The sequence below is a fragment of the Eptesicus fuscus genome, chromosome 4 (assembly GCF_027574615.1).
Source record: "Eptesicus fuscus isolate TK198812 chromosome 4, DD_ASM_mEF_20220401, whole genome shotgun sequence".
NCBI lineage: Eukaryota > Metazoa > Chordata > Mammalia > Chiroptera > Vespertilionidae > Eptesicus > Eptesicus fuscus.
The window spans coordinates 33,987,455-34,002,023 of NC_072476.1; the positions used below are offsets into that span (position 1 = coordinate 33,987,455).

Sequence of the window (14,569 nt, forward strand, 5' to 3'; positions counted from 1 at the left end):
AAAACTTTCAACAATAAAAAAAATTTAAAAAATCAAAATGAACAGAATAGAGAACCCATAAATAAATAAAAAATAGCCTGCTATATTTGGTCAAATATTTAAGTAACTCTCCCCTAATGCCTTGGCAGGCCCAGACCAAATGATTTTGCAGGCCTCATAGTGCCTGTGGGCCAGACGTGCCCCATCCCTGAGGTAGGTGCTATTATCATCCCTGCTTCACAGATGAGGATTCTGAGGTTCGTCAAGATTAAATAACTGGGTCACCCCACTTATAAGTGGCAGATCAGGTTAATGAATTCAGAAAGAGCCTCCCATCTCCACCATCACATACTACTGGCAGTGGTCATCTTCACCCTCCCATCAGGATAGCTGCTGGGACCCTACCCCTTTACACGTGTGTGTATACAGTCACGTACATACACAAACATCTACCTACCTAGCCATCATCTATCTATATAGAAAAGCATGAATTTGCCCAGTACATTCCATTCCAATCTCTATGTCCACTGGGCTCGTTCTGGTTTTCTCTTTCAAAATCAGTGACAATCCTTCTTCGATAGTGAGAAACCTGATTTCCTTTTTTTTTTTTTTAACATATTTTTATTGATTTCAGAGAGGAAGGGAGAGGGAGAGAGAAATAGAAACATCAGTGATGAGAGAGAATCATTGATTGGCTGCCTCCTGCACGCTCCACACCACGGATCAAGCCCACAACCTGGGCATGTGCCCTGACTGGCAATGGAACCATGAACCTCCTGGTTCATAGGTCAACACTCAACCACTGAGACATGCTGGCCACAGCTGGCTTTCATTATCCATAATACATTTACTTATTTGATCAATCTTCCTTTATGTAGCCAAACCTGTGCCATCCCTCTCCACTCACTTATCTTAATACATCAAATTGGAGTTTCAAAAAAGGTCCCATCCAACCAGTGATCGTGATGGTTAAAAACATTTAGTAGATTATTATAGTAATAATAATAAAAATAATATAGAATAAATATTAAAGTGTGGAATTATAGTGTGATATTAAAGTATGATGTTAAAAAATATTGAATGTAATGTAAATAGGTTGATTAAATATTTTTGAGTGATTTGTATGTAGAAAATAGATAAAGTAATTTGTTTTTTATATGTAAAATTAAATATGTAAGGTTTTTGGGATTTGTTGATAAAATATATTGAAAATGTTTATTTAGGTACATAAAAAGAGGAAATACTAGAAGAAGATCAGAGAGGTTGCTCTGTTCTTTTACAGATGGTTACTTTTTACTTCCCTTCTTGCAATTTATCCAAATTCTACTGTGGATTATGAGTTTAAATAGTAAACTAAAAACTGAGACCTCAAATAAGATACCAAGTTGCAGTTGTAATGTTCAATTTCTAGTATGTATCTATTAACATAAATTCCTGGATAATCTGCTGAGGTCTGGAAATCACCAGGATTCTAATAAATAAATCACATATGATTCGTGCATTGCATATTTATCTCCTATATAATTTATACTTAATCAATATTAAATAAATACTTTAAATAATATATATCAATTTAGAGATTGGCTGAGGTATCCTTGGTCATCTGTGCTTACATCCCTGAAGGAAAAATTGGGATAATTGGCGTAGTCGGCAGTAGATGGCTCCCACTAATTTGGTTCTATATATTCCTCCTACTGTGCATGAAATATTAGAAAATCTATTGTGAAAAGATGTTTATTGAGTTGCTCAATATAACATACAATACAGAATATTCAAAATAAAGTGTGACATTAATATCTCTACTGCCATTACTAAAATAATTCTTGTTTTCATTAATGTTTATTGATAAAATTATAGAGAAATTTGTATTCTTGATTAGTGTTAAGGAACAGCAGACAGTACCAAGTGGGAATGGATGGAGCCAGTATTATAAGAACCCAATAAACTGGGTCTACATATTTGGCACTTTAGTCACCTCCCTTATATCACACAATATATAATACTCTGTATAGACACTGAGAAAGCTAAATGAATGTACAGAATTGCTAGTCATTTATCAAGTGCAATAGGTTAAGTTCATCTTCATTTTTGGGTTTTATTCACAAAGTACGCAGAGATCTCTGGGGTCGGGGGATACAACTTCCTTGAAGAACAATGTATAAGTCCTTAAGGAATGTCAGGCTCCACTTACAGTCCCATCTCTCAACTCTGCCATTAGAACAATGGGTTTTTGTGGTTGAGTAAGTCCTTGAGACACTATTTTCAGAGGGATCTGCAAATGTTAAACAGCATATGAGAACCAGTTCATGAAACACTGTTAACAACAGAAGCAAAGTAGATGAGATACATTAAGGACAATAAAGTTTTACAAACATATAAAAATTACTTTTAGCATAATATATCTTTACTTCTTTATACTTCTTTAGTAATCTGTCTCATCCTGATCAGTTAAAGCATTCATCAATACATTCATTCAAGAAAAAAAAATTTTTTTAATGTATGTGTATATATATACTAGAGGCCCAGTGCATGATTGAATCATGCACGTGTAGGGTCCCCTACACGCTTTCGCTTTTCGCTTTTCGCGGTGGGGCTGGGTGCCTGTCCACTGGTGCACCAGGCCTTTCGGAAGTCTCCGGCTCGGCGGAGGCTTCTGAAAGGCCTGGTGCCAGAGCAGACAGGCACCCAGCTCCCACGCTTTTGATGGTCCGCAGCCGCTGAGGGGGGCTACCCTGCTGTTGAGAGGCCTCTCAACAGCTGCTGAGTGGGGGCTGCCTCGGACACCTCGTTACCCTGCCGTTGAGAGGCGCAACTGGGTGTCCGCAGCAGGTGGATCTGGCCGTTGCGAGGCACAGGGGGTGGGAGTCCCGCCCCTGCGCCTCTCAACAGCAGGGTAGCCCCCCTCAGTGGCAGCGGATCCGTGCCTCTCAATGGCCGATAGGCCACCCCGAGTCCCGCCCCCCAGCCTCCCGCTGGGCAATCGTGGGCGTAGCGGAGTGATGGTAATTTACATGTTACTCTATTATTAGATAGGATATATATATATATATATATATATATATATATATATATATATATATCACCTATTCTGTACCAGGCCAAAGACAAAACTATGTTTGTTTGGTTTTGGTTTAAATTTTAAATAAAAAGGATGTGTTTTTTAAATTTAAACCAGATTGTTAGGCATTATGGGAAAATATTTGGAAAAGCCAGGTAGAGTTCATTTCGTGCATGTTGAAACTTGCAAATTAATCCTGAGTACATATTCCATGTTTTAATTATATGGACCATCCTCGACTTCCAAAGCCCAGCCACCTCTACCAGTGGAAACCTTCCAGTTTCATGATGGAAGAAGGTCTTTGTGAAGTATTGTGCCTGTTTTCTAACACCTCCTAGGTCCCATGTGTAGTGTAAATAGTGAACATCTGAAGACCTATACATTCCTTTGACAAATTTTTTAGCTCAGTTTTCACCCAGTCACTTCTTCAGTATTGGGGGAGCCTCCAACACAGAAACCTTCTGATCTCAGTTCACTGAAGGGCAAGAAAATTGTCATGGAGGGTGAGAAGCACCAGCAATAGAAGACTGGAAGTTTTTGGGGAGTGTCTGCCCCACCCCAGGTGTGCCAGAGACCCATTTCCTCTCAGGGCTGAGTCCCTCATGTGTATATACTTACAGGACTCCTACACAGCTGCCTAAAGCCACAAATAAGGTGGAAATTATCTCTATCTTCCTCTTCCCTGAGAAAGCTTACTTAAGGAAAGGAGCTGCATAATAAACACACGAGTCCTAGAAATAAGCCTTATTATAGGGCCTTGCTTGATATGAATCAATGGCAACTATTCTGCATGTTCTTCAAAGAAGAGACTCCAGATCTACCTATTAATGTAAAACCTTCCTATTTTGTAATTTCACCTCAAGGCATGTGTATGTAATGCTCATTGTTAAATTTTTCAAATTAAATTGATTAAAATTTGTATCCAAGAGCTCCAAATCAACTGCAAATCACTCTTTAAGCATTTTCTGCATGACTACAAGGTACCATTGGGAATTTATGAAAAGAATAAAATGAGGTGCTAGAATTAAAGACATTCTTATGTACATAAAGAACCAAACTGGATAGTTTAATGAAAAAGTATTAGGTTAGGTGGTACGAGTGATGATACTAGCCTGCAGTAACAATAATATGGCAGAGGAAAAATGGGCTCTGGACTAAATGGGGAAGACTTCTGGAAGGGTTTTGGGAATGAACTCAGACTTGAAGGATGAGAGGAGAATGAGAAAAACATCACAGAATTCTTATTAGATGTAAAAGGAGCCCAGTTTGATCACAGCAGGGCTGCCAGAAGGAGGGGTCAAGTAGCCAGGATGGCCCTGGAAATCAGGCAGAAATGCTTTCATCAGTGATTCTCAACCTTGACTGCACATGAGAGTCAAAGGTGGAGCTTTTAAAGCCACAAAAAATTAATTATTTTAGTATCTGAGATGACTTAGGCATCAAGATTCTTCATAACTCTCCACTTATTTTGTTGTATAGCCAGTGGTTGAGAACCACAACTAACACAAGAAATTCTGTAAGTTCTAGTGGAAAAGAACAGTGTTCGAAAGTCATGATTCAGTTATCACTATACTTCAGGACTGTGCACAGCACTTTCTCTTCCTTCTGGTGGACTTGAAACCAAATTTAAACTTTTCTCAAAGGACTCTACATCATCATGTCACACTAACTACGTTGACTCTAGATTGCCTTTATAGTTGGATATTTATAAAAACACAGGCTTAGCACTCCAGACTAATGGGATCATAAAGGTCACAGATGACTCCAAATACAACCTCTAGCTTAGAGAATAAATTATTAAACAATAAGTGAGCACATTCATACATACACATGCATATAGTATACACACACACATATACGTTTTTACAAATTTCCCAATAAAACATTATTTTGGCAGAGTGGTAACATGCTAAGTATCTGACCTGTGTTTCTTTGCAAGGTTTGAAGGAGAAGTTCTGTAAAACTCTGACGATAGCAAGTTTCATGTTCATGATAGCGAACCTCATTCCAATGCAGTTTCGGGGTCCACTTCCAAAGGGCATATATGTGTACGGATTTATACTGTCCTGGTTCTTCTTACTGAACCTGGTTCCACAACAGTAGATTAAAACAATTAATAAAACATATACACCATAATAGCCACATGTTTGGGGTTCTAGTATACAGGATACTCCAGTGGGCTAGTCAGTGAGATCCTGCTCTGGTTATTTTGCTGTGAGAAATATAAGCTAGAGATCATTTCCACTCCCCTTACTCTTTAGGAGCTTTCAGTTTCATTGAAGAAAAAAGATGAATGCTGTTTAAAAGAAAATTTGTTTTTAAACACTAAATTACATTCAGGATGTTGAAATATTCACACTCTAAAGGCAAGAAAGAAATGAAGGAAAAGATGGTTTCTCCCTCCATCAAACTCATGCTTGTCACATGCTCATGGAGGAAGGAAGCAGGAATAATACTTCCTATTAGTATTTTTTTCCTTCCCTTCCCTTTTTTCCCCTCCCCTCCCCTGACCTCCCCCCTTCTGTCTGGCTGTCTCTCTCTCCCTCTCCTTCTCTCTCTCTCTCTCTCTCTCTCTCTCTCTCTCTCTCTCTCTCTCTCTCTCTCTCTCTCTCTCATTGAACAGCTTAAATCAGATGACTCATATTGGCATATGATACTCCTCTACTCTAGTATGATCACTGGTTTCCTTAGTATCTGTTTCACTAGCCTATAAATTCTCTGAATGGTAGATCTATGATTTATTCAAATTTGACTCCTCAATATTTTATTATTTTAAGGAAAAATATGTATTTGGGAAAAGTGATCATGGCATCGTGGTTATATATTTTTTAAGAGTTCTTATATTTTGGGAAACATTGAAAATATTTACAGATGCTGTGCCTTAAGATAATGTGGAAATTAGGAGGGGGATATCGATGGCATATGGATAGGGCAGTGGATATGGGTTGATGGCTGTAAGGCAGGTGATGAACACATATAGATGCGTTATAAGTATTTCATAGATGTGTATGTAGGAAATGCTTCTATATATACATATACTTTTGTATATGTTAAAAAAATTTTAAAACATGGATTTTTCACGAACTGGCCCACTTTCTGACACATGGTCAGCACTTACTCTTTGATGACTGATGAAGCAAAGTACAAGATGACTAACGGATATGTGAAAAAATACTCACCACCGCTAACTATAAGGGAAATGCAAATAAAAATTACAATGAGATACCAGCTCATTCCAGTTAGGACAAGAAATAAATATTGTAGAGGATGTGGAAAAAGAAAGCTCTCATACACTGCTGGTGCAAATATAAACTGGTGTAGCCACTATGGAAAACAGTATGGAAGTTCCTCAAAAACATTAAGAAAAGAGTTACCATAAGACCCAGCAATCTAGAGGAACCAAGATGGCGGCATAGTTAAACAACTAATCTGCTGCCTCACACAACAATTTCAAAAATACAACTAAAAGACAAAAACGTCTGCCACCCAGAACCACGGGAAAGCTGGCTGAGTGGAAGATTTACAACTAAGAAGAGTAAGAAGCACAATCGCTGAAAAGCTGAGGTATGGAGGCACGCGAATCGGGCCGGCGGCGGGCGGCTGGGTGCGCGGCTTTTCTTCAACCCGCAGGGAGACAAGCTCCCGATCACTCTGAAATCCAGTTTCTGGGGACACTCGGGGGACCCAGGCACCTACGGGGAGAAGCTGGACTCTCGGCCATCGGGTCGGAAAGTGAGAGTGACTTTTTTGCAGTGGTGCACCCAGCAATCATTGTTTACTGCGCTGGAACGCGGGGCGCAGGGACTTGGAAACATGGAAAGGCAGAGACGGCTGACGCAGCCATCGCCGTTGGCCACGCCCCAGCCTAGTGATGCCCTGAGACCCCGCCCAGCCCTGAGGCCCCACCCTGAGGCCCCGCCCCGCACATTCTACAAACCCGCCCCGGCTCCACACAGCGGCTTTTGCATATAAATGGCCTGTTCTGGAGCAGCTTAACCAACTGCAGCTCCAGTCAGACTGCTCCAAAACTGCCCAAGCAAAGGAGGAGAAAACTAGCCCTTGCTGTAGCTCCTGCTGGGGGACACACAGTACACAAGGGTACACCAAGAGTGTCCACCTCAAGTAACTGGGAGGCTGACCCGTTGAACCAATAGGACACCTAGTACACAAAACTACCCTACCAACTTAGGGAAGCAGAGAATATGAGAAGGCAAGGAAACAGATCACAAACCAAAGAAATGGAGGAGAACAAGCGACTGGACATAGAGTTCAAAACCACGGTTATAAGGTTTTTCAAGAATTTCATGGAAAAGGCCGATAAATTCAATGAGGACCAACTAGAAATTAAACGTACACTGACTGAGATAAAAAATATTATACAGAGACCCAAAAGCAGACTAGAGGATTGCAAGAATCAACTCAAAGATTTGGAATACAAAGAGGCCAAGGACACTCTTCCTGAAAAGGCCGATAAATTCAATGAGGACCAACTAGAAATTAAACATACACTGACTGAGATAAAAAATATTATACAGAGACCCAAAAGCAGACTAGAGGATTGCAAGAATCAACTCAAAGATTTGGAATACAAAGAGGCCAAGGACACTCTTCCAGAGAAGCATGAAGAGAAGAGAATTCAGAAAGTTGAAGATAGTGTAAGAAGCCTCTGGGACAACTTCAAGCGAACCAACATCAGAATTATGGGGGTACCAGAAGAAGGGAGAGAGCAAGATGCTGAAAACCTATTTGAAGAAATAATGAACGAAAACTTCCCCCACCTGATGAAAGAAATAGACTTACAAGTCCAGGAAGCACACAGAACCCCAAACAAAAGGAATCCAAAGAGGACCACACCAAGACACATCATAATTAAAATGCCAAGAGCAAAAGACAAAGAGAGAATCTTACAAGCAGCAAGAGAAAAACAGTTAGTTACCTACAAGGGAGCTCCCATACGATTATCAGCTAATTTCTCAACAGAAACCATGCAGGCCAGACAGGAGTGGCAAGAAATATTCAAAGTGATGAATAGCAGGAACCTACAACCAAGACTACTCTACCCAGAAAAGTTATCATTCAGAATTGAAGGGCAGATAAAGAGCTTCACAGATAAGAAAAAGCTAAAGGAGTTCATCACCACCAAACCAGCATTATATGAAATGCTGAAAGGTATTCTTTAAAAAGAGGAAAAAGAAGAAGAAAGATAAAAATTATGAACAACAAATACATATCTATCAACAAGTGAATCTAAAAGTCAAGTGAATTAAAAATCTGAGGAACAGAATAAACTGGTGAACTTAATAGAATCAGGCATAGAATGGGAGTGGATTGATAATTCTCAGGGGGAAAGGGGTGTCTGTGTGGGGAGTATGGGAAGAGACTGGACAAAAATCATACACCTATGGATAAGGACAGCGGGGGGGGGGGGGGTAAGGGAAGGGGGGGGGGGTAGGAACTGGGTGGTGGGGAGATATGTGGGGAAAAAGGAGAAACAATTGTAATCTGAACAATAAAGATTCATAAAAAAAAAAAAAAAATAAGACCCAGCAATCTCTCTTCTGGATATTTACGTGAAAATTTTGAAATTTGAACATACTTATTCATAAAGATACACATACCCCTGTATTCATTAACATATTATTTATAATAGTCAAGACATGAAAACAAAACAAGTGTTTTACAACAGATAATTGGATAAAGAAGATATGGTACATATATACAGTGGAATAATACTCAGCCATAAAAAGATAAATTATTGCCAATTGTAACAACATGGATGGATCTTGAATGTATTATGTTAAGTGAAATAAATTAAACAGAAAATGATAAGAACTACATGATTTCAGGCATGAAATCCTAGGTAACAGAGGAAGCCAAGCTTTTTATATGTAGGATATAAAACAAAAAGCAACAAATAAACAAAAAATAAAATCATAGATATACACAACAGAATGGTGGTTACCAGAGGGGAAGAAAGGTATGAGGAAGATGAAGTGGGTACGGGAGGTTAAATACAAGGTGATTGGAGAAATCTAGACTTTGATAGTAATCCCATAATAAAGTTTACAGAGGTTGTATTATAAAGTTGTACAACTGAAATTATTATAATACTAGAGGCCCGGTGCACGAAATTTGTGCACGGAGGGGAGTTCTCCCTCAGCCAAGCCTATACCCTCTCCAATATGGGACCCCTCGAGGGATGTCCGGCTGCCCGTTTTAGGGCCGATCCCACTGGGATCTCCCTCAGCCAAGCCTATACCCTCTCCAATATGGGACCCCTCGAGGGATGTCCGACTGCCCGTTTAGGGCCGATCCCAGTGGGATCGGCCCTAAACGGGCAGTCGGACATCCCTCTCACAATCCAGGACTGCTGGCTCCCAACTGCTTGCCTGCCTGCCTTCCTGATTGCCCCTAACCGCTTCTGCCTGCCAGCCTGATCACCCCCTAACCACTCCGCTGCCAGCCTGTTTGCCCCCAACTTCCCTCCTCTGCTGGCCTGGTCACCCCTAACTGCCCTCTCCTGCAGGGTTGATCACCTCCAACTGCCCTTTCTTGCAGGCCTGGTCCCTCTCAACTGCCCTCCCTTGCAAGCTGGGTGCCTCCCAACTGCCCTCTCCTGCTGGCCATCTTGTGTCCACATGGGGGCAGCTATATTGTGTGTTGCAGTGATGATCAATCTGCATATTATTCTTTTATTAGATAGGATAGAGGCCTGGTACAGGGGTGGGGGCCAGCTGGTTTGCCCTGAAGGGCATCCCGGATCAGGTGGGAGTTCCCTTGGGGTGTGGGACGGCCTGAGCGAGGGGCCTGTGGTGGTTTGCAGGCTGGCCACGCCCCCTGGCAACCCAAGCAGAGGCCCTGGTATCTGGAATTTATTTTCCTTCTACAATTGAAACTTTGTAGCCTGGAGCGGAGCCAAGCCTGGGGTTCCCTCAGAGGCCGCAGCCATTTGTGTTGGGGTTATAATTGAAACTTTGTTGCCTTAAGCGGGTGGGCCCAGCTAGGGTGTGCGGAAAGCTTTGCTTCCCCTGTTGCCGGTGGCAACCCTGGCCTGCTCTCTCAAGCTCCATTCTGCCGCCATTTGTTTGAATTTGTTTACCTTCTATAATTGAAACTTTGTAGCTTGAGTGGAGGCTGAGGCCTGGAAAGGGCAGGCGGAAAGCTTGGCTTCCTCTGTTACCTAGGAAACCTTGCTCTCTGTGGCTGTAGCCATCTTGGTTTAGGTTAATTTGCATGCTTGCTCTGATTGGATGGTGGGCATGGCTTGTGGGCGTGGCTTGTGGGTGTGTTGGAGGTATGGTCAATTTGCATATTTGTCTATTATTAGATTAGATTAGTGTTACCCCAATAAATAGAATTAAAAATGAAGTACAGAAAAGGTCTCCGATTTTACGTTCATGAAGCTACAAGGAGGGGAACTGCTGAGCTTGGAGAGGTTTCTTTGCAAGGTTTGAAGAAGTTCTGTAAAACTCTGACAATAGCAAGTTGCAAGAATGAAATTGTATGCCCTGGTAGCTAGCATCCCATAGAGGCCCCCGTTCCAGAAAACAGAGGACTTGGTCAACTAACTTTCTTCAACAAGTACTATGTGTAGACGCTATGCTAGAATAAGGACACCATGGCAAATGAGACGAGGTCCATGCCATTAGGGATCGTATAGTTGTGCTAATCAAAGTCTAGATCCAAGGTAGTGTCCTCAATAGTTCTTTCCAATTTTGCTCACCAATACACTAAATGGGAAGCATCAGCTCTTCCCAGAGTCCAAGCTGTGCCCAAAGCCAAACTTGGCTCTGAATTCCCAGAAGAACATGCTAACGACCCCTAAAGAGGAGGGTCTTAGAATGTCTAGAGAGCAGATGACTTCCCTTTGGAAGAGTCACCAAATACTGAGAGTAGGAGGAAGCTGGTCCAGGACTGCAGCCAAGACAGACCAGGGAAACTGTGTTCACCTCTACCCTTAAGGAACTGCTTAAACCATCAAAGGTGAGGACCTCTCAGGTTGTCAGCCTGCACTCTCCCAATAATGCTAAAGGAACAGCAGCCAATGTTTTTAAAAATGGAATGTGGGAACATTGGTGGTAAATTCACAGATTAAAGAAAACAACACAGAAAAACTTAAAGAAAAAAAGCCTATATTTCTAAAATCATTAGTGATTAAGTAAATTATGGCATATGTATACAATCACAAACAGATAAATATATATTTATATAAGGTGGTGTTTTATACATAGGATGTAGTTTATGGTTTACTGTTAAATAAAGTAGTATAAAATATAATTATCATTCAAATTTTTAAAAATCTCCATATGCATGGAAAATGTCAATAATGACATATATCACATTATTAATGAGGCCTATATTAAAGTATTTGGACTATAGACAAATACAACTTTCTTTAATCTAGAGATTATAAAATAATCACTCTTATAATAAGAAAAACTTCTAAAAATAAATAGGTGTGCATATAAATGATTGTACAACCACACATTAATCATCTATACTAAAAGACATCAGAATATGTCCAACCAGCCTGGATTAGGGTGGGTTCCCTTTCTCAGGGGTCCAGTACCTTTCAGGACGGAACTCCTCAGGTTCTGACCAATACGCTGCGTCTCGTTGAAGAATAAAACTTGGCACCATCACTACTGTCCCTTTGGGAATGAACACCCCATTGATTTCCACATCCTTCTTACAGACCCTCTCAAGTCTACCAGCAATTGGGAATAATCTGAGGGATTCATTCATCACCATGTCAAGATACTCCATCTGTGCCAGGGCATCATAGGTGGGAGTCGCCTGGGAAGAAAGAAACAGATTTTGATAAACTGAGATTTGAGATCAACTTTCAACTCAGTCTATGTAGTTCTAAAGAAATGTTAGGAGCTCCAAAGAATAACTTATTTGAGTAAAGGACCTTAAGATTTACAGACATTTTAATATCTGTCGTGTCCTTTAACCTGCTTAATGGCACATCGAGATGTGTGGAGTAGTTATAAGTATGGGAGACGTTGGGGACAATACCCTAAACGGGACCGGAAATCCCTCACCTTACCATATAGTGATTTTTTTAATCTCATGTGACTAATAGACGATGGCCCCTACTCTTAATCTTAATTTCTTAAATGAAATATGTTAAGGTCACTTAATTTCTTAAATGAAATATGTTTGTTTTCAAAAGAGAGGCCACACTTCTGCACCAAGGAAAGAGAATGTGTAAAAGAGCAAAATCCCAACTTGACATAAAGATTTTTAGTTGAAAAATCCTATTATTTTTATATACATATATATTTTTATTGATTTCAAAAAGGAAGGAAGATGGAGAGAGAGAGATAGAAATATCAATGATGAGAGAGAATTATTGATTGGCTGTCTCTTCCACACCTGTACTGGGGATTGAGCCCACAACCCGGGCATGTGCCCTTGACTGGAATTGAACTCGGGACCCTCAGTCTGCAGGCTGACGCTCTATCCACTAAGCCAAACCGGCTAGGGCCAACCCTGTAGATTATATATATAATTTGGAGAGAAAAAACTATATAATATAGAATTTATAAATAACTTGACGAGAAACAGGTTTCTTTCTAAACCAAATAGGGTACATGAAGAGTATGATGGGATGCTAGCTACCAGGGCACACAACTTCATTCTAGTGAAAGTTATAAAGAGGTGGCATCCCACTCAGCCTCAGGCTGCCTTGCTGGAACAGTCTCCTAGTTGTTGCTTCAGGGTTTGACTGTAAGCTGTGAAGATCTCATACAAGCCTCTCCAGCCCCAGAGGCCAGTCTCTTCATACCACAAAGAGTTCCAGTTTTGTCAGGAATCTGAAAACAGTGTGGGCAATACAGTATGTGGTCACCTCTTGGTGTTATATTGAAGAGGCAATATTGTAGAGGTTAAGGGTTTGGCTAGTGGCTTCTTCACCACTAGCTATATGACTAGTATATGAAAATTATTTCACCTCTCGGTACCTCGGTTTTCTGATATGTTACGTGGAGATATTTAGAGTTGGCACTTCATAGGGTTGTATGGCAGAGACATCACCGCTCACCCAATATCCATGTGGTCTCCACATCTCCCAGCCCACTTAAAGCTAGCGGAAACCAGCTTTGAGAATGGGCTGTGAGCTGAGATGATACATGTTAACTGGAAGCCAAAACACTTGAAAATCCAGTGAACAACACTCTACTTCTTTATTCCCCAACCAAGATGAAGGCCTTGTGTTCCAGAAAGTGCAGCTACAAGAAAGTGGGGTCTTGCCCTAGCCGGTATGGCTCAGTGGATGGAGCATCAGCCTGCGGACTAAAAGAGCCGGGTTCGATTCCAGTCAAGGGCACATGCCCAGGTTGCAGGCTTGATTCCCAGTAGGGGGCATGCAGGAGGCAGCAAATCAATGATTCTCTCTCATCATTGATGTTTCTCTCTCTCCCTCTCCCTTCCACCTGAGATCAATAAAAAAATATTTTTTTAAAAAGAGAAAGTGGGGCCTTTTTAGCTTATATTTCTGAGTAACTATGTAGAGCCAAGATTCCCACTCCTACCCTCCTCTAACAATCCATGTTGTATATATAAATATGAGAAGTAAATTTTTGCTATGTAAAGCCATTTAGATTTCAGGACCAATCTGTTACCAAGGCATAACCTAGCCTATCCTGCTTAATACAGAATTTGTTAAGATTAAATTCATTTATAAATACAAGGTATTTAGAATAGACACATATAGTAAGGAGCAAATGTTTACTTATAGTGTTGTAATTGTTACTAAAAAATAGAAAAGAACACAATGATTTAGCTAGTCTCTGTCTCTTAGTGACCTTTCCATCTTATTGCTATCAGAAGAATGCCAATGTGAGTTTTCCCAGAGAAGAAAGATAATCTCCAATTAAATAGGTTCTAAAATCTTTTCCTTATATCTGAAAGACCTAAGACTCAGAAAGGTCATACGACTTGTCCAAAATCATAGTCTATCTTCTATTCCCTACCCTATACTCTCTCCTGTATGTCAGGCTTCTTCTAGTCTGGAATGTTTACCCAGGGTGGTATATTACACTATTTGTGCCTGTTCTCCACCATTGTGTGTGTCCATGCCCTTAGTCATCTAACTTTGTGCCCTCCTATTATGATGCTGGGTTGACCATGGTGCATGCTTTAAATTAATGGAATGTTGGCTAAGTGTGATGCAAGCAGAGTTCTGAAAGGCACCCATATGATTGGGCTTATTGCTCTTTCCCTCTGACATTGCCTGAGAAGAACATACCCAGGCTAGTTTTCTGGAGTATGGGAGATGTGTGGATCATATGTGAAGCTGATTCACCCAGCCGCTTAGCCAAGGCTAGCCTAGATCAGCCAAGTCCAGGCAATATCAACACAGATAATTATCCAGACACTTGAGCAATAAATATTTGTTTATCGTTAATTGCCACTGAGGGTGTGTGTTTTTTCCATTCGACATTATTGTGATAACAGATAACTGCTATGCCAGGAAAAGCACTTTGTCCAAAATTTTATTATCTGTGAAAAGTACACATTACCTAT

The 14,569-nt window shown here is 40.7% G+C and overlaps 1 protein-coding gene across 2 annotated transcripts in view; it reads right to left on the reverse strand.

Annotated features, from left to right (window-relative positions):
- Positions 1 to 1,639: 1,639 nt before the first annotated feature.
- Positions 1,640 to 14,569, reverse strand: part of LOC103286223 (cytochrome P450 3A12) — a 49,775-nt gene continuing 36,845 nt past the window's right edge. For both annotated transcript variants that reach the window (XM_054714914.1, XM_054714915.1), the window contains 3 exons: positions 11,607 to 11,833; positions 4,960 to 5,122; positions 1,640 to 2,251 (listed from right to left, as the gene is read on the reverse strand). In XM_054714914.1, the coding sequence (XP_054570889.1) occupies positions 2,156 to 2,251; positions 4,960 to 5,122; positions 11,607 to 11,833 (486 nt within the window). In that variant the 3' untranslated portion in view covers positions 1,640 to 2,155. The remainder of the gene's footprint in view (positions 2,252 to 4,959; positions 5,123 to 11,606; positions 11,834 to 14,569) is intronic.